The sequence below is a fragment of the Cygnus atratus genome, chromosome 4, assembly GCF_013377495.2.
Source record: "Cygnus atratus isolate AKBS03 ecotype Queensland, Australia chromosome 4, CAtr_DNAZoo_HiC_assembly, whole genome shotgun sequence".
NCBI lineage: Eukaryota > Metazoa > Chordata > Aves > Anseriformes > Anatidae > Cygnus > Cygnus atratus.
In genome coordinates this window covers 75,395,969-75,416,924 of record NC_066365.1, presented here as the reverse complement: position 1 = coordinate 75,416,924, position 20,956 = coordinate 75,395,969, and the positions used below count along the sequence as shown (strand labels likewise).

The 20,956-nt window shown below is 44.0% G+C and overlaps 1 protein-coding gene across 2 annotated transcripts in view; it reads right to left on the bottom strand.

Moving 5' to 3' along the window:
* Positions 1–20,956, bottom strand: part of ATRN (attractin) — a 144,803-nt gene that overhangs the window by 101,349 nt on the left and 22,498 nt on the right. Inside the window, exons 1-3 of one of the 2 annotated variants that reach the window (XM_050710518.1) lie at positions 13,260–13,950; positions 11,972–12,055; positions 8,143–8,256 (exon numbers count right to left, since the gene is read on the bottom strand). In XM_050710518.1, coding sequence (XP_050566475.1) covers positions 8,143–8,256; positions 11,972–12,055; positions 13,260–13,363 — 302 coding nt within the window. In that variant the 5' untranslated portion in view covers positions 13,364–13,950. Of the gene's footprint in view, positions 1–8,142; positions 8,257–11,971; positions 12,056–13,259; positions 13,951–20,956 lie in introns of those variants that run through there. The other variant, XM_035547379.1, reaches the window with a different exon arrangement.

Here is a 20,956-nt window from a genome sequence, read left to right as displayed (position 1 = left end):
CGGGGCGGTGGGCAGCGGTGAGGACAGGGGACAAGACTATTTACAAGTGACAGGACACAAGGAAATGGTCTCGAATTGTGCCAGGAAGGTTTAGATGGGATAGCAGGAAGAATTTCTTCACAGAGAAAATGATCAAGCGCTGCCCAGGGAAGTGGTGGGGTCCCCATTCGCAGAGGCATTCAAGAGACGTGTGGACATGGCACTGAGGAACATGGATTAGTGATGGGACTCCACAGGTCAGGCTGATGGCTGGCCCAGGGGATCCTGAAGCTCCTTTCCAGCCCGGAGGGTTCTATGATTCCACTCGAGAATGGGCACAGTACAGACTGATACAATGGTTTGCCAAAATACTTGAATAAACTGAAAAGGGGAATAAACGTCTCTTGAAAAAAAATGAACTACTAGCTATTCACCTATTGCACAAGACAGTTAGCATCTGAAAGGCAATGTTTACCCTGCTTTTGACAGAAGCCTGACAACAACAAAACAAAGAAGCCAGTTCCTCCCTCATACAAAAGCCATGAGAACAGCCACAAATCTCAAGTCTATTGAATTCCTTTAAGCCTTTATCTAAGCAAAGCGCATTGTCTACAACCACCTATTAATAGTCAGCTCTTATTTTTCTGACACAGAACCCTCTTCCCCACCAGCCCCAGTCCTGTTTCCAACAAAAGGCCAAGCCGAAGCCTTAAAAGCAGAGCCCCAAAGGCTGGGCGCAGACCGAAGGCAGACAGCACATGTGGCGGCGAGGAAAAGCAGAATTTTTCTCATTAAAAGATCTTAGTTATCCTCTTTTTGGACCTGTTTAGAAGAGAGAGCTTCCTAGGAGGGGGTAAATGCATCTCTACACTTGTGGAAGATGCTCGGAGATACCAGCAGCAACCCACTACTACCCGTAAAGCGCTTTTTGCGGCCCGAATTTTTCTGTCCTCATGACACAATGGTGTGCTTGGAGAAAAAGAGACACACCATGATCCTCACCAGGAGCTCTTGCTCTACAAACAGGGTGCTTGCACCACGAACGACAGATGAACGTTACCTATGAGAGGGTAAATATACAAGCTGTCCAACGACCCTTCGTGCACGACTCAGAGACAAGAAGGCATGCTTCATTTTACCAACATGCCATAAAAACACAGGAACCTCACCTCGTGTTTTGGCTACACAGCTCCAGCACACTTGCAGATATGTAGCTCAATAAATATTTCCTTGTGTAAAGGCCAATTATTTTTTCCCTTTCAGATCTCAAGGATACGGGATTAAAAGGCAAAATACACTGCCTTTTTTTCTCTGTGCGTAAGAGGTGCCTGTTTTGTTCTGAAATTTGAGACTTCTGGTCTGAAGATGATCTCTCCCCAAAGACCATCTCCCGAAACATCAAAGAACAAAAAGCCTAATAACCTTCTCTTTGCTATTTGGTTCATATATAGTTTTCCTTTGTAATGCAAACTGTAGGACAGTACGCCTCCATCGCAGGAAAACAGACATCTGAGTATAAGTCAGGGTAGGGCAAACTACAGCTCGGGGACCAAAGGAGAAAATTCCTTTGTTCTGTTTTATTCTTCTTTGGTCTTATTCTTGCAGCACGTACCACTGATATTACCCGGCAATTCGGCTGGACGGCCTGCAGCAGGGAGAAAAATGGCAGCAAACACAAGCCAACGGACAGAACGAACAGCAGTAATGAAAAGAGACAAAATCCCCCCAAATAACCGTCCCTAATAAAATGACCAACACACGACTAGCGTTCGTTTTCTCTTAGAAATCTCTGTTTTGGGATTTGCTTGGGCAGAAGGCAGGTACTTCCGCAGGGTTAGCCCTCCCTCTTCCTTACCATATTTTTCTGCTTTCCTGAGGACAAACAGCGTGAGGGACCTTCCCTGGGTGCCAGTGACATTTACTGAGACACAGACGTGGTCAGATTTCGATAAGGAAAGCAATTTTAGCGTCACAGGAAGTTTTATAGTAGCTATTGAGTAGTGGAGAAAGATTCCTAACAGACACAATGACTTGTGCGACTCCTATGTGAACACCCGAAGGGGATGATATCCTACCTGTACAAGTTTAAAATGTCCTAACGAAATTTAAGTGCTAGATTAAAGTAATTTCGTTCAGAGAAAGCCATGAACAGAGCACAACAATAATTATCAGGTACTCAAACACAAAGGTCGAACGTTGAAAAGTGTGAATAAATCAGTGTGCAGAGCATCATTTTGAATAAACCAGCGCACAGTTTTGACGTGATCTGCCACAGAAAGTCCTGTAGGCAGACTCTGACTGATAATGGATTACAGAAAACTTCCTCTAAAAGACAATCCAGAATCTCTCAGAGGCTGGCCAAGATTAGCCTATTGCACAATGCACCATTCCTCTCTCGTTTTAAAAGCTTTCCCACCATTTCACAATCACCACTACTCCAAAGCAAACAAATACTCCTACTCAGCTAAGTTGCCCAATGACCCCGCTTCTGAGAAGTTGAAAAGCAAGCCCGTTTTGCCCTGAAATACTCCTATTTTGTGCACTGGACTTGTAGAGCCAGTAGCAGAGTCAAAACAACCACTTGGACACCCAACTCCACTATCGCCTGCACCACGCCCTGCTCTCTTCCCACTGCACCATGTAGCAATGGGAATTAGTTAAAACAAACGACATCTCCTCTATTACTTTTCCTTCATTTGCTATGCAAGCATCGCAAGGAATGTGTGTTCATCTTTTTCTCTTGAGACACAACCTGCCAGCACAGCAGAGATGAAAAGCGTAAGGAGCTCTGCGCCTGCCTTGACAGAAACCCGTCGAAAAGATGGAGCCGTGAAAGGAGAGGGCAGAAATGCAGAATCCAGATCACATAGAAACAAAAGGATAATGGTGACACCAAAACATTGGTAGTATATTGGCTTCTCCATCTACTGACACCCAGTGCAAAATCATTCTTTTTCTCTTTAGTGTTAAGTACTGGGACTCATCTGGGTACAAGCGCGCAAAACCACACCTTATTACAAAACGCTCCGTGCATGTCAGCCACGCTCACAAGAGCGAAAACAACAATAAACAAACCCAAAATAGAAGTTACAAAAGATGAAAAACAAATCAATGCCAAAAAAAAAAAGCGGGGGAGGGATAAGGAAGCATCTCAAATTTCTTGTCGTAAAGGAAAAGCTAGAGTTCTTGTGCAACAAGATGACTCCCAAAAGCAGACTTTTTTTTAGGAAACGAAGCAATTACAGTAATACGAAAAAATCCAACTCATTACTGAGATCTGGCAACACCCTAGAGTTATTTTTTTTTCTTGAAACCATCTTCCCCTGTTGCAATAAGCGCAGAAGCTGCAGCACCAGCACAGGGCATGCCCTGCTCACAGGGCCCACCAGAGCAATAGGGCTTGCCCTAAAAAATTCAGTTCTTAGGTGATGCTTTTCATCCCCAAGACAGCAGAACAAGTTGTAAACGTATTAAAGTTTGTCCCAGGAGCCAGTCAATAAGTTTTAGTGATGATGCCACATGGTGAGTGTGACTGTAAAAGCCAAATTTCAAGAGAACATGAACTGAAAAGCCTCAAAAGCAACTTTTTTGCCATGTAGTGAAGAAGGATTTTTAAAGTTAAAAAAATGATTTTAATATCTAACTACGGTCTTTCTCTCCAGGACATTGGCCATGGTGCTAATGACTTTCCCTTTAAATAAAAAAATAAAAAAAGTCTGTTATCATTTAATGCCTGTGAAGCTCAGTACAGGATATTTCAATTATTGGAGGAAAAAAAAAAACACTATCACTGTTTAAGAGAAAAGAAACAAGAAACAGAGGATGAAGAAACATTCTGTTCTAAACTCTTCGCATATCTCAGTTTAACTTACTGGATTTATCTTCTCAAACCCCTGAAAAAGAAACTCTTTGTCCACCTTGTCAAACTGATTTGATGTTTTCTGAGGGGATTACAGGTTTAGTGAACAAAAGCAGTTCTGATACAGTGCATTTACATTTCTCTAAGAAATCTGACTTCCCACCACAAAGACAGTTTGATTGATCAATTCTCACACGTTCAAAGCATCAGCTGGCTCACCGGCGAGCTCACGGAGTCGATGTAAACAGGGGAACATCATTTGTAGGTAAATTTCTAGCAAAATCCCAAATACATTTCCTCTTCAACTTGAATCAGTTTTTTTTCAGTGTATATGCTGAAAGGTGTTGTGGATCCAAAGAAGGCAAATAGAGCAGAATACTGGATACTTGGAGGACACGCTGCTGGGGCATAAACCAGCAAAATTTTTGGGGTGCACCAAAAACGGCATTGCTAAATGGTGAAGGGAAGGGATCGTCCTGCTCCGCTCTGCGCCGGTGCGGCCTCACCTTGAGCAGTGCATGCAGTTTGGGCACCACAATATAAGAAGGACGTGAAGCTGTTAGAGAGCATCCAAAGGAGGGCAACAAAGATGGTGAAGGGTCTGGAGGGGAAGATGTGTGAGGAGCGGCTGAGGTTTGTTCAGCCTGAAGGAGATTTTGAAGCCGAGAGAACAACAAAATGCCAGCATTAACCAGTCCCTTTGTCACACAGAACAAGGACACCCACACTCCATTCTCTGCCTATCCATGCAGCCTGCAAGTGCTGCTTCTTCCTAAGTTGCTTAGGCCTCTAGATACTCCCTAACACAAATAATACCAACTCGAAGTGTTTTACACCTTTCTCAGTATCGCTAATCCTCTTTAACAACCCCCCTGCCACGATGAGGTGATCATTTGCTCTAAGCAACCTAACCAAGCTGACCGCAAGGTTTAAGCAGGGCTTGCAGCTTAGTTCAGGACGGGCACTGAGGATAAAGCAGAAGAAAAGCACGAGTATTTACGTGTGCCTGTGGCTAAGAAATCGGGGTTTGAGGGAACAGAAGGAAAACACACTGCAACAGGAACGGGAGAATAAGGGAGGGCAGAGGAGATGTGACATGCTTACACAGGGAAGGACAAGAGGTTCAGAACAAGAAGTTTCTGTCTAACTTGGTGAGGAAAGTGGAGCCAAGAGCTCTCGTGAGGCTGCGCTGATTCCAGTTGGAGGATCCCAGTAGGGAACACAAACTGGAACAAGTCCAGCTGATGGCCAGGGGCCGAGCACACGGCCCCTCTGTGAGGAGAGGCAGGAGGAGCGAGGCTTGCTTGGCCTAAGGCCAGGAGGCTGAAGATGGGGTGAAGCCACCGAAGGGGAGATGAGCAGAGGAGGCAGCACCAGACGAGGTTCACAGCAAAAGGACATGAGGCAACCGACAAGTTGCACAGGAAATTCTGATTAGATATTAGGAAAAGATTGTTTTTTCCCATGAGTGTAGCGACTGGAGCACTGGCCCAGAGAAGGGACCTCCATCCCTAAGAGCTGCTCACAACTTCACTGGACAAGGACTGGAGCAAGGGCCCGATCCAGCTCCTCAGCCAGCCTTGCTTTGGGTTGGGGACCAGATCAGAGACTTCCAAGAGGCGCCTCCAACCCAAATCATCCCATGTTCTGTGCCCAGTCTCAAATCCGGGCTAAGTGCCACATTCACAGCAATTAGCCAGAGGAAGATGAGCTGCTCCCATTTTCCTGAGGGCTCTCATGCCAGCACGGCAGAGCAGCCACCTCAGCAAGCAACCATGGGGTGGCCACTGCCACCTGCCGCCACGACCCGCCATGTGGTGCCGAGCGGCCTGTGGGGGGCTTCGGAGCCACCTCACCAAGCACGGAGCCATGGCCAAAGGTCTTGCAAAAGAACATCATTTTTTGAGGAGGAAAAACACCCGGCACTGACCAGCACAAACCGAAGGCGTGTCCAAGAACAGCTCCAGTAAATGTTTAACACGGAGTTAAAAACGATGACGAAGTTCACAGACAATGAGTGTATTTTATCCACTTTGGATCTATTTGCTCTGTGCAAATGAGCACACTGGATTTTTATTACCTCCGCGTTCCTTCACTGCATTTTTGAAGTAACATATTTATATAGTCTCCTGTTGCCTATGACCACAAATATAAACGAGCAAAAATATTTTTAACTCTGCTTAATAAAAGAAAAGATGAATGTATAGGACTGGATCACCCTGGGACACGGACTACAAGGAATTTAGTGAACCGTTTATGCAGATTCTCAGACTATGTAAACGTTTGCATTAGACAAATTTCTCTTTTGCAGTTAAAACTGATAAAATTAATTTAAATTTTTCTGTAGTCTGATGCTGAGGATCTCCAGGGTAAATACCATATTTTAACAAACATATATAAAAATCAGAAGGTCAAGAAAACAAGAGAAGAGCAGTGAAGGAAGTGAGGGCTCAGGCAACTGTTGTAAAAAGCCAGGGAGGTAAAAAGGCTGAGCTCTGGAGAGGCCCGGGAGGAATTTACAGTGTTTATCAACAAACTCAGAAAGTTTACAGTGCCCAAAGGTACAAAGCTCAATCTTGCAAATCCTCCGGCATGATGCAAAAAATAGTGACGAGTGAAAGATGGCTCTGGTTAATATTAAAATTTAACATCAGAGAAGAAAGAGAGAAAATATGAACATTTCTCCCGAGAAACTCTAGTGCATTTATTTTTGTATCAAATAAAGGTATTTTTCAACAGATGCCTTTTTCGCACTTCATCAAAATTAGAAGCATCTGCTATTTCCTGAACTTGGTTTACTGAACAACACAGCGCAGTGCTAATGAAGATGAAACTCAAATGTCATCTAAAGAAGCAATTAAAAAAATAATTGATTTTTTTTCCTACCTCAAAAATGTTATTGTATTAAGCTCACGCTTGCTTGTCCTCAGGCACCGACTTCCTGGTGATTTACAGATGATTTTAAAGTCTGAACCATTGTTGTTAATGCTGTGAACTATTTATAACGTCAATTTAAAAAGCCTCTTAATTTTTGGAAAATACATAAGAAACTGCAGGCACAAATCATGATCATTTCACCTTTTCAATGGAGTACTAAAAATTACCTCGATTAGAGCAAAATGACTATGAGTCAAGATGACATCTTTCCCCTTTATGCATATCAATTCAGCCTGTGATACCAGGAAAGTACTTCCAGGTTTTTGAGAAAAGAGAAGGTTTCCTCTTCTTCAAATGGGGTGAGACTATCCTAACAATTCATTTTGACATTAGAGTTTGGAGGTTTATAGGAAGCATTCTTTCACTACAAAACCATTTCAAATCTGTATGTTCAGTTTAAGACCAGAAAAACAAACATACAAACAAACAAACAAAAAAGACTATATTTTTTGTTCCAATTTTGCTCCTGTGCTGATCTTCTCTCACAGAGACTATGAGAACTTGAAAATAAACATGTAGCATTTTTGGAAATTCATTTCAAAAAGAAAAGAAACACAGCAGAAGGTTAATTCTGGAGATAGTCAATGAGCCACTTGGAACAAAAAGAGTCCAAAGGGAACCATTAGTTTTTCCACTCACAGCTTGGGATTATTTTTCTAATTTCAGCTAAAAGAATAGAAAACATAAGGTGGTACCCGTCACCGAAAGACCGAAGCACATAAACGCACAAGTTATATTTAGATCTCTTCGTGAAATGTCGACTGTTAACCAGAATCAACAAATTAGTCTCTCACCACAGACAGATGAGCCAAATACCAGTCATCCATCAGAAGAACAGATATTTTTACACGTTTTTACAAGGTTATCTGACCCATCACTGTTGTTTCTGAACATGCTCCAAAGGGTTTATAAGTTTTGAATGTAGGGTACGTAAGGCTACACACAGTTCTTTAAGAACTATATGGCTGCGATGTTGATTACTTAGCTCCCACATACTACAAGCCAAACCTATATCATAGTCAAGCTTGATAAATGAGTCAGTTTTCTACTTCAGGAAGAGCCTGTATACCAAATTAGCTCAAGTTCAAGAAGATGACAATAAATGTGTCTAAAATGATTTGGGAATGAAAAAAATAATACAGTGAACAGATCACGTTACGACACTGTAGCATGTAAAAGCAAAAACAACTCTGTAATTGTTTATGCTGCTGCTGACTGCACAAAAGGACACTGTATGTGCTGTATTGGCAGTATTATATATTTAGGTTACTGGAACATGTTTATACTGCTAAAAGCCATATTTGATTCAGGCTCCACGTTAAAGAAATATCATTGCATACAGTTAGCTTCTTACCAAATGAACTTACCTAAAAGCTGCCAGTAAAGGAGCATAAATTGAGTCTCCATCATACACATACAAGTGGTCCCAACTGCACTCTGTGGCAAAGTGATTGAATCGAAGCCTGAGGATTGTGTTTGGCCTGCAAAAAAATGATAATAAATTAAAAAATTTTAATTAGCCACTCAACGCACATGGCAAAATCCCTCCAAACGCCTTTGGTGTGAAGCTCCCCTCTAAACAAGACTAAAACTGAGTTGCTTAGTGTAAATACAGATGCATCAAACATGCTGTGGCTTTCATTTTTGGTGTGCATGCTCCCCTGGTATGAAGGAACAGATTCTTTATGATCAGAAAAACAATCGTGTCCTTAAATATTCCCCCACCACCAACAGCAGAAATTGAAGAGCATGCACAACCAGCCCTCTGTTCTTTACCCGTACTGACTCCCCTAATGATAGGGCATTGCATGGGGAAGCAAGGAAAATCTAACTGTACAACACATGTAAAGAATCATAGCCACCATCAGGGAATTAACAAGCCCTCTTTTGCTTGTTCAAGGGATTTTCTGCAGATTGACATGATTATGATGGCCTCAGACTATTTACTTGCCTGGAAGCTGGCAGAAATCCTTCTTCTACTACTTTATCACCCTATTACTTCTGCAGTAAGGCATGATGGCCCTCTTAAAAGAAGACCATCCAAACTGGAGATCAGAAATATGTTACAGTGGATGCTGACTAAAGACGTTCTCAGTCTCGGTCAAGAAAATGCGAGGAGGCTTGTCTTCTACAGGACAGGAGGCCCTGGGACTTTAGCTTTCGCCAAAAGGGAGGTCTTGGATAATTACTTGGGCTGCTGACATGCACCAGCCACTGCCCCTCACCCTTTACAAATACTTGACAGGTTCCTCGGTTCTCTTCTGGAGAACCATCACAAACAAGATCGGGACCAGCTGAGAACGAACAAGCTGGAAGTCCCAAAATGCGACTTGTTGAACGTCCCAGAGCACTCCGATGGCAACACCTCCAGACAAGAAGCGTCTGCTCTGCTGTCAAGAGAAGACCATCACGAGGCCTGATCCTCCGAGACGTATCAGCAGGAAAGATGTCTTGCTCACTTGATGGGGAGATGGAAGCAGCAGTTCACGTACCAAAACTGGTCAGCATTTCTTTTATTCCACACCCAGAAGATGCCCCAAAAGCCATAACCACGTAATGAACTATAGATACTATTAGTTTCACGGCTCATATACAAAGATCCATCTAAAGATAATCCCTCGAGATCCGCAGCAGATATCTAATTTAGCGCTCAGCTCAAGGAGAGTGAAAACACCACCAGCTTTGTGCTTGGACCCTGAGATAAAAGGGAAGCGAATCTATAGCTGTGCTTCTTTCTCCTACCCACGGTGGTGGCTGTTGAAAGGACTGATGCAGGTGATTAGGATTTCTTCAACAGAACTGCCCTTGGGTTCAGATGAAATCGTCGTTCGTCCTAATCAAATAAATTAATAAAATGCCAGCCTGCCATAGAGTCCTTCCTTCTCACAGAAGGGGAATTCTTTAGGGAGTTATTCTGCCAAAGAATAATTTCTGGTAGGCACGCTGATCTTCTCCAGGCCTTTGGAAAAAGAGCGGCAGGTGTAAATCAAGGATAATGTCTTGCTTAAAGAAAAGGTACAAAGAGTACTTCATTATTTTAAAACAGAGCAGACTATGAAATCGTAGGGGGTTTGCTTCTATTTTAACGGTCTGACAGCTGCAGAGCAGAAAGGAATCCTTAATCAATAAAAGCTTTAGACCAAGAGCAAAAAGAAAGAACATCCATGCCACAGCTAACAACTCATTAACAGACAGAGCCCATTTGCAGAACTGCAAGGCACGGGGCTACAGGCTCTGCCTCAGACAGGATCTTTGGGCTGGCTGGATCTCATCTGCCTTGTCTCGTGCTTCTGGGGAATAAAGGACAGCACACCCCTGGCACGAGGACACAGCACACGCACCAGCCGAGAGTCAGGTAAGGTGTGAAAAGGAAATATTTACAGTAAGGAACACGTGGCTTTTTACATCTGAATTTATCTAGTATCTTCAGTTGCACACTTCGGTTGTACCTTCACGTGCTAACCTCAAAAGCCCTCTACGTACCAGTGTGCTAGCACCGAGCTGAAGGCACTTAGCAGAATTTAACAGCTTCGCAGAAGCTGTTTTCCAAGCTCCGATCTCTCTGGGAATTTCACGTTTGGCAGAGGGCTTCGACTATTTTCATGAGGGTGCATATTTCAGCTGGCTTAATCAGCTTGATCACCTCCTTTCTGTTTAGCACCGTACTCTGACAGCAGGGTACAAACAATCAGAAGAAGGAAAAGGACATCTGCTTGAATGCCTGGCTACGAAAGGAGGAGGAACAATTCTGTACACCTCTTTACAGCACCTAAGATCTCACTTCAAGCCTCGGGAAGTGACAAATCTCTAAGAAGCCTCTCCGAACTAGCAAACAAAGGCTGAAGGAGCTGTCACGGTGACATTATCAGGGACCCGTGAGCAGCATTTCCCTTCTGATAAAAACATAACGCAAATTATCCTCTAACGAGGAAAAAAAAAGCTATGAGGGTTAAGCTGATTATACAGGAATTGCTGGGGCTGTTTTGTCTGTAACAACATCCTTTCAAAACATTTTTAAGTCGTAATTCCGAACTGGCTGCAGTTGCATTTTTACTACCTGCAAAAATTAAGGTGTTGCCACTTGCAGCACCTAACTTTGATCTTCACCACATCAAAATCCTGGGCTCCTCAACCAGGTAATAGCTAGTGGTAGGCCTCCAGTTCCAGCGCTGTGGACGGCTCTCTGGAACAGCTTAGCCTTTACCTTTGAATATCTAGGGAGCTTAGGTATTTAAGTTACTCATCCAAAATAAATGTCTGAAGTAGACAAAGCGAATACCATTCCACCCCCACCCACCAGGCCTCCTAAACCAGGAGAAGGCTAAAGAAAAATATACCCTGGTATTTTAATAAGTTCTAAACCTCCAGGAGGCTGAGAGACCTCAGCCTAAAAGGCGTGCAATGCGAATGAAATCATTCGTGCTGTCACGTAACTTGTTCCCATCCACAAACCTCTCTACTTAAAGATTCAGGGAACAGTACGGAACGTGACTTACCACGCAGCTGTTTGCATCGAGCACCAGAACCGACCAAACCAAGTTTTAAAGACTTGTACAGACGGATTTTTAGAGTCCTTGCATCAGCCTAGCACTGTGAAAAATATCTTTCAACACGTCAGGTGCTCGGAACCGCTGCACCATCCATCGGATGGCAGTCAGAGGAGGCACACTGAACGGGCTACTCCTAAAATCTCTGCCAGAGGTCACTGTAAGCGATATACAATCAAATACAGGAACAGCAGGGAGATGAAGGAAGAGGTCTGAAAGACTCCTCCCATTTCAGAAGACCTTTGTAAAACGGATCAATGGTTCTCCTGACGTCCTCACAGCCTGGAGAGGAAGAAAGCATCTCAAATGCAGCATTACAGAAACTGACTCTTCATGAACACGAGTTTCAACAGTTTGCTTCATTCTTGTTTTTTTCATACTGCCAGAAGTTAACAGGCTGAATCCCAAGCATTTGAATTGTCCCGCTACATTAAGGGTTCAGTTTCTTCATTCTTTATTTACGCAGATGCATTTATTCTGATTTTCCATGTAGTTTCAATGAGAAGCATATTTTATACAGCAAGCTGCGAATTCATAAGGTAAGTTGCACAAAGTCAACAAAATAAACTTCTTTCACAAGAATAACTAACCAAAAAAGACCTCGGTGCACATAAACCTCACCAAAAGCCAAGATGTTTACTACACTCACCTTCCTTCAATGAGCCAGGTGCATTTTGTTTTGTATTTGTAGTTCCCAGGCCCATCCGTTACATACCCTGAAGGTCCGGTGAGTCTGTAAACAAAAAATGATAAACACAAGCATTAGGCTCCAATGTTTTAACACAAATAAAGGATATCCTGAATTTAGGGAGAGCCACGATTAGATTTTCACTTAATAGCCATTAAAAACAAACCAACAACGCCACATGAAGCTGTCAGGATTCTCCTGTGCAAGTGTCTGTACACACTTCCTGATGCCTGTCCTTTCAGAACGAGTAAAGAGCGATGGTTTTTCTATCAGACTGACGGTATTTCAGATTAACACTCCGTTAAAGAGACCTCTCACAAGGCCTAACACACAGACTAATACAGCACACAGCCAGCAAAAGGAATTTCGCAACACGTAATTTCATCACACAGCATTTCCCTCCTGGAAGAGCTGCCCACCTGCTTCGCCCTGTCCACACACAGCAAAGTCCAGAAGGGGACTGCACCGAAGCAGAGCTGCCCCTTGCAGCAGCAGCACTGGCTTCACACGCCCTGGGTAACACAGACCCTTTTCCTGGCTCCCCTGTACTAGTTTGCCCTGGGGGAGACTTACGGCCCACGTTAGGTGCTCAAACGGAGAGAACTGAGAGGTGCCCATGGCCACAACGGTGCCAAAATCACACCACCAACAGCCCCTGCCCCCATAAACCAGAGGTGACAGCTTGGCAGTAGCAAAAGCCCAGGGATGTAAAAGCAGAAAGTACAGTCGGGCTCATTCATCCCAGTACACTCAGTGAACACCAGCACTTAAAACCATGAAATGTTCAAGATGCCGCTGAAAGACCGAAGGGAACCGAGCCAGTGGAGTAAGTAACTTTTATTTACATCTGCAAAATGTCACAGCACAAGTCCTAGGCAACTGCATTCATCTGTACTGCTTGCAGCCACGTCCAAAAAAAGCAGCCCCAAACCCACAGAAGAAGGGCATCTGGATGAAAAGCTCACCAGCAGAAGGTAAAACATACGTTGGAACTGTGCTTAACCCTTTGTTGCAGTACGAAGGAAACTGATATTCTTGCTTTTACTCCTGCTCAAAGCATGACAGCCACAGAAACACATAGAGCAAGGCAAGCTGGAGGCAGCAGTCTGCTGGCTGCAGCTGCGACTTATCTCTTCCGTGGATTTTAACCGGGTAGGTTTTCCCCAGAGACCAGGGACAACCAAGATGACAGTCACAGGCTGAGGGAGGCATTTGGCAGGAGCCTGTGGCAGCAGATCTGGTACATCACCTGGGTTCCCAAAAATCAGGCGCTGAGATTCTGCATCGTCTGCCTCCGCGCGGAGCCTGGCAGGAGCACACAGGGGCTGAAGACAAATCCAGGAGCCAGAGCATTCAGATGCACGCTCCCATCTCACGTCAGAAATTCAAGATCAGTTTCAACAAAAAGCTGAAGTGTAGCAAAAAAAAAAAAAAAAAAAAAGGATTGAAAACAAAAATTACTAGGGAAGGATGAAGTGAAACGGAAGCAGCAGCTGAAGACACCCGGGCACCACGTTGTGGCAGAGCTGAGGGAGGATTCCTGCCCAGGGAGGTTAGAAACTCCATCACCCACACGTGGCTGGAGCTAATCAAAGCCTCCCAAAAAATTGCAACTGTCCTACTTAAAACTGTTGCAGTACAACAAAAGCATTCTGCAAAATCAAATTCAGCAAAAAGAGAAAAGGAAGCAACCAATACCAGGAGTTCCCCAAAACAGTATCTTGAAACCTACTACTGGGTCTTTTTCTGGAGATCCATTAATATCATCTAATCTTTTTCAAATACCTTGACTGAGTGAAAATGGTTTTCCAGATTCTTTTCTGTAGAGCATTTTAAAGTTTACGCAAGGTTCATTTCTGATCCAAATTAAATAAACAAAAGAACAACAAAGCGCACAACAACCAACATAGGTTTTTCAGAACCAGCTTCCTCTTCCTCCACGTTAATTTCTTGTAACACTTCAACCTCAGAAATTTAGTTTAAGATTTTTTAAGGACGGTTACTGAGATTCTGCAGGAGACTTACATTTAGGCAAGTTAAGGAAAAAAAAAAAAAACAGTTTTCAGGAGCACCTTTCATGGTGATGTGCACACACACACACAAATTTACACACATGCACACACATTTTTAAAGGTTTGGTATCTTTAAAAATTCAAGCGACTCATCTACTGACATAGAATTTGCAAAAATAGATGCAAATTCCAAAGTGTAGAAACTAATAACGGGTCCTTTTGTCTAACAACAACAAAAAAAACCATCTTTTTGGAAATAACATCCCTGGAAAAGCTAGGAACCAAATTATATCAGTGCTTCAACGCTGACAGCACTTTGCATGCCACCAAGAGTAAAGAGACTTTGGAAACCTGAGCAAGTCTTGCAAGCTAACAACAATCTTATGCAATCTGCCAAGCTCTCAAAAAGCCTCTGCTCAGAAAGCTCTTTGAACAATTTTCTCTGGAAACAATTACTAAATCCTGCACTGCAGAAACACTATCAAGAGCAATGCAAAAAAAAAAGAAAAAAAAAGAAATAAAAAATCCCTTAAATCCCGGCCATGTCAGATCTCGGGAAAAACCTGAGCGTTTCCACATCGACGTAACTTAGGGTCATATTTCAGCAAAGCAAAACCAAACCACAAAGTTTAGTTTAAAAAAAAATAATAATAACCAGTCATATTTCATAGAATCATAGAAACAGAATCATAAAGGCTGGAAAAGCCCTCCGAGCTCATCTGGTCCAACCACCCCCCTACCACCACTGTCACCCACTGAACCACGTCCCCAGGCACCACGTCCAACCTTGCCTTGAACACCCCCAGGGACGGTGACTCCGCCACCTCCCTGTCACCCCATTTGTTTTCCCTGATACGCTGTTAATTAAATGCTTCCCTGTAAGTTACTCTGACTCCTTACTACAGACAAATAAAGGACATTAAAAAAAAAAAAAAAAGTTCAAGCTTCTGAAAGCTTCATGCTCAGTACCTGTGGGCACTGATACCTAGGGCACTTCCTAGACAACGTTTTGGTTTTGTCTACAAGAAGAGGCTCAGGAAGGGAGTCCGTGAGGAATTCAAGGAAGAAAAATGCCCCGCGAACAACGAACTTGAAGGCAGGACATTTCCATGACTTACAGGGGGCTATGCCCAGAGCTCTCAGGATGTACAACAAAAAAAAAATCCTAACCCCAGGTACTGTACTACCAGGGAACGGAGTTTTTTACCCTACTAAACTCTAGGAATGTGAAGTCCCAAGGATACTGTGCCATTTTCCACCGGTGTTCTCCCGGCGCTCAACTCTTTAACTTTACTGTGCAGATTTCTAATTTTATCACCCAAATGCGTAATCAACTCCATGAAGGTTGGAAAGGTGTCAGCTCCCATTTTATCTCGCTAATTCCATGCCCACGATGGGCTCTCCCTACACATGCCTGTGCTACTCAAGGGTTATGTCCACGCTGCTGCCCCCTCTGAACACAAAAAAGGAAGGTCCTCGGGGCGCTGGGTGATGCATAGGAAGGTGAAAGCCATACGCACAGCACAGATAACACCTCAGCACCTACAAAGCTGCAATATTGACTTGAAAACCACCAGGGTGCAAAAGCTATTGCAAGTTTCCGGTCACAAAACTCAGGCTTGAACCCGTCTATTTCTGCTCGTGTGCACACAGACAAGGCTCAAGGCTTGCCCCAAACACTACCAGGCACCAAGAGCGCGACTTATAACCCGGGTAAATTTTTCACTGATTTTCACCAAGGCATACCAGATAAACCCCTGTGCTTTTAACGACGTGAGTAACACGAGAAGCGTGCATTTCTTAAATACAAATTAGCATCCACTGACAAAGCTCCTTCTGAGAACATGAACTGCACAAGCAGGCAGCCTCCAAGCTGTTATCTAATTACCATCTAATAAAGCAAAGCCAACAGCCAAGTACAAGGAGCCACAGACACAAAACAGCTCAGACCTTAGGAGTAAATCATCTTGAGGCACTTAGTTCCGAAACATCACAACATCAAAGGTACGCTGGCAGTGAGTACATTGAATATATTGAATATATTCAGAGTAGTACAGAAGAGGAGACGCAACTCGCCTTTCCTTCACCACTCACCAGAGAAGGCGAGGGGGCTGCTTGGGCTTGTAGGGCACATTAATCCTTAACCTTAATCCTTCACCTCGGTGGGGTCAGCAATGGATCTCAAACGGTTTGTGTTGCTTTCAGTGGGACTGCGGTGACGCTTGCATGGCCGCAGCCGACACTTTAGGATGCTCGCTAGAGTTTTGGCACAGCCTTGCTGTTAAAAAGCAGAAAACACCCAAGCCCACAATGGCTCGCCCTGATTTTGAAGTTGCTAAAACTAGAGACCGATGCAAACGAGTTCTCCTCCTCTCTCTCTTTTCTTTCCCAAGTGCTGCTGCCTCAAGAAAGCCCCAATTAAAAGCCATTGTTTCGGGTAAATCTGAACTTGCATCCAATAAAGAAAGGGCTGTTACGGCCCATTACCACAACAATGGCATTCTCTCCTAAGCTGATCAACACTTAGCTTTGTTCATTTCTCAAAATAAAATGTAAATAAATAAAAAGCACAGATTTCAAGGGCTATATCCTTCTACAGTTTGCTATAAACAAATGTCCTAATTTATAGGCATGGAATAGCTATTAGCCACACGCATAATGAGAGAAACAGATACACAGATTTTCTTTATCTATTTCATGAATTTCTAGCATAACATCCCCTCTCTGCCAGCGAGGTGCCACAGCGCAGGTACAGCTCAAACGAAGTAATTCCTATACGCCAGCTCTTATGCAGAACACTACTACAAAATCAAATTTGACGAGGATTTATAAACCCTCCACAGGGATTGTCCCCCCCCCAGCTTGCTACGACCCCAGCCAATCTGAACACTCAGCTTTTGGAAACCAAGAGCTCAGAATTGCCACACCAACGTCATTTATTGCCACACCGTGCGCCACAGAGAAGCACACAACCATAAAATGCCTAGAAAACCTGGCGGCTTTGCAAGCAAAAAGCATTTTTAACCAACCTCATAGCAACACAGCGCTGTTCCAGCGCTTGCAAGTCCATCCCCAGCGTTGCCTTCATCAGGGTTTTCCTCCCAGAATTGGGTATTTCAAGGGTGCTCCGGGCTTCTCTGCCAATCTCACCATGACACAGAGGTCAGAGAAGTCTGACAATCATTCAACACTCAATAGCTTCTGTTTTCATCCCTCTTTCGCTGGTACAGCTAAATTGATGCTAAAGAGCTGCCTTGCTTCGAAAAAAATCAGTGAGTGACACTGCTAATTTGATGTGGTTTCTTCAAAGGAGAGCTTAGCTTCGCCCTTCTCTGGGAGATATGTAAATATACGAAAAGTGATTTCCTGGCTGCCGATCAGAGATAAGGGCAGAGCCTGCAAAGCCCAGCAAGGCCTGAGAGGACGGTCAGAGAAATTACAGCAGGTAAAAATGTATCCCCACAACCAGCGATGCTCCCAAACGCGCTTAATCCCTTTGTTCCTGGAATATCCACCTCGATCTAACAAACTGCTGTGCTTCCAACAAGGCCGAGCCAATGCTGAGAGCCTCAGAGAGAGCAGAAGGCACAGATGCTCCGACAGCCTTAAAAATCACCAAGTCACCAAGCTGGAAACCAAATACTTTCCAACACTGCCTCTTCTCGTAAGGCTACGAACAGTATCGGCAGTAGGGTCCTGTTCCTGATGCTGTCCCAGCTCCTGCTCTTCTGCTGTCACTGAATGCCACCAAAGTCGGCTCTTTTGGGGCTGGCCAGTGCTTTGCACTTCAGCTCCTCTTTCTGGAAGAAGTTGCTTTCATCCTTACCCTACAAACACTCAAGTTATAATAAGGGAATTATATCCGTGAAGAAACCGCACGACAAAACACCAAATTACCCAACTTCAACATTCAAGGCAACAGAAACAATGAAGGAAAAGGTGATTTCCCTCTCCATTGCCAATCCCGCAGACACTGGAAGCACTGGAAAATCATGCCTGATCCCAAAGGACATCAACATTTCTTCCATCTGACAGCCACCGGCTAGAGACTCTGCCTCGTCATCACACTTGTATTTGCAGCACTAGGAACGTGCTGTAGCTCCACCTGATGTTCCTGCCTCTGAACTGGTCCGGCAATTACATTCATATGGAAACCATCCCCAGTTTAGATTCTTATCTCCATTTCCTCCCTTCTATATCTCTCCTTGTATCGGGATTTCCAGCCCCTTGCCAAGTGGCACCCACCCAAGCACCCAGGCCGCAGGCAGGCCGGAGCCTCGGGCACCTCGCCTACTGCAAATTCTTCCTCTCATTCAAACTCGCTGCGAAGGGGAACACCAAACGATGGTATTATCATTACTCTGGGACCCTCTTCTTTAAACAAGGAGTACTTTGGAGGTGCACATTTCCGTGGCTTTGCTCTGCTGTCACTCTCCCAAGACGCCGATCTCTGCCTCTACGCCTCAGTCAGAACCGTTCCAAGTCCGCGATTCCCGTCTCGGCTGTCCGTGACTGTTTCCAAAACACTTCTCCCAGTGCCTGTATCCCAGCCAGAAACAATTCCATGACAGAAGGCCCCTCGGATACCTCCCCCTGAAGGCCACCTTGACCTGAGGCAGCCGCCTTGCAGATGGCGGGCCCTACAGCAGCTGTCTGTGAGGCTGATCTACCAGTCGCACTACGCTTTCCCCATCTGTTCACAAATCCATTTATTGGATCTTGGCCTCGTTCTTTGGAAGGAAGAGAATTCAGCTGCAGGCGTTCACGATGCCCAGACCAACTCAAGGCTCGTCCCCCGGCGGTGGTCCTGCACCTCACCCCACACTAATGGCCTTAGCATTGCCAAAATCTGAATGCCCTGCAAGCCCAAAGGAAGGAGAAAGCACGTTATTGCAATTAGCACAGAGAACATCGAAAGCTAACGATGGAAGAGCTCCAGAGCCAGGCAGGTCCCATTGAGGTCTACCACTGGATGATCAAAAAAATTCACTGCATTAAATGATCCAGCCTAATATAGAAGACATACAACAACATCTATGCTTAAGTAAAGCACAGGTAGGAAAAAAACATGGTTCTGAATATACCCAGAAGCATGGAAAAAAAGCAAAACTATTTTTTTTTCAATCTGTGCTCGAGTCCAGTTTTTACCAAACTTTAGCTCCAATCGTCAAGTTTTTGTCTTCTTTTCTACAGTGGGGCAAGGGCAAAATGCTTCATCGAAATTCATCATCCCGTAGTGCTGCACTATTTTTTAGTTTCTAACCAGAATTTAAGAGACAGAGCTAGTCCTACACAATATTTTCTGCATTTCAATTTCTCCTTTTCAATATTTTCTGCATTTATCAGTAAGTTCATACCTACAAGATACCTAACTTGTGTTAGGGTAAAATACCATCAGTGCGATGTTAAGAGAAATGAGCCCATACACACATTTGGTCTACACAGAATTTAAAACCAATTTAACACATACACATTTTTCAAGAACTTGCTAGCTCAAAGGCTTCAGAACACAAAATATTTTACAGATGAGCTATTTTAGACTGTCTCAGGATATGGTTTGCTCTTCTGGTTCTGCCGATCTGAACTCATTTTCCTAGCAGTTAACATCTTTTCGCTCATTATTCTGCCCTCCCTAAGTTAATTGTCATTCACACTTGGTTGCAAATAGCACCCAAGGTTTGTTGGATGATTTTTCAGCACTTTCCCAAAATTAGAAACGTTCAATTAATCAAAAACGTATCTTAAGTACACGTATAAGCATCTCGATTGCAGTATATCACACCTGTGTACATTGTAAATAAGCCATCGTAATTATCATTTTTCAACCACACGCGCTCAGAAGTGATAGACACATCAATCTTCTCCCATAGCTGAAGAGCTCTTGGCTTCAATATGTTTTCAAGGCACCAGTCCTATACTTAAAACCCAGGAAAAAGCGTTCACTGGCCGCACGTGCAAACGAAACAGGGCTGAGCTGCTGACTTCACCCTCCAGTCAGCTGCAAAATGAAATAAACCCAGTTTTAGGCCACCCCGGTGGAGCGGAGGACCCGCATCCTTCTGCGGCTTGCAGGTCAAAATCCCAAGTCCAAGGAAAATCAAGCCAAGGTCCTCCTAAACCACGACACCTGAAGCCAGGTGAAGCACGCTCAAAATCCTGGCCCCCTTCCAGTGATGCTGCTTTCTAGGGCAGGTGCTGAGCGCAGAAACCAGGGGCAGCGTTCACAGAAAAGCTCCAGCCCAAGATCAGTGAGTTTTGCAGCAAAAAAATAAAGGGAAACGGAAAATATTGAGACAGCCTATAAATAAATATCACAACCTGACCCACTTTCCTAATAGGTGTAGAAATAATTCCTTTTACTTCCTGCCTGACGTTTCGAAAATTTCAAAGCTAGTAAGGAGCAGCATTACCTGCCGGGAAATGTTCTCAGGAAAAAAAAAAAAAAAAAAAAGAAAAATCAATAGAAAGCAGCTTGGGGTGATGGTTCACATCCATTTGGTTCTGTCTGAAAAAAAGGATTTCGATGCATATCTGCAGGTGTGGTTCATTAAAGGAATAAAATACAGATGTCCCAAGACCCACATAGGGTTCTGTGAACTTACACAGTGACAATCCCTAACAAATTTTAAAGCAGTTTCCTGGCTGAAACAGCACGGAGGAGGTTATGCAAAGAGCAGGAGATCGATATTGGAAGAGGAATCCAGCGGAACACGTGTTTTGGGCTGCCTGGGTTTGTTTCCATCGATTTGCTGCTGCAACAGTTTTTAGTGACTATTCACAGGAGCTCCTGCACCCAGCAACGTGCAGCAAGTCGCAGCTTTTTCTTCTGCTCCTGGACGCCGGCGACGATCCCCTGCAGCATTTGGCAACTTACGCATCCAAAACCAAATACAGCACGTTCATCCAAGTTTATTAGTGAAACAGATTGTCAGAC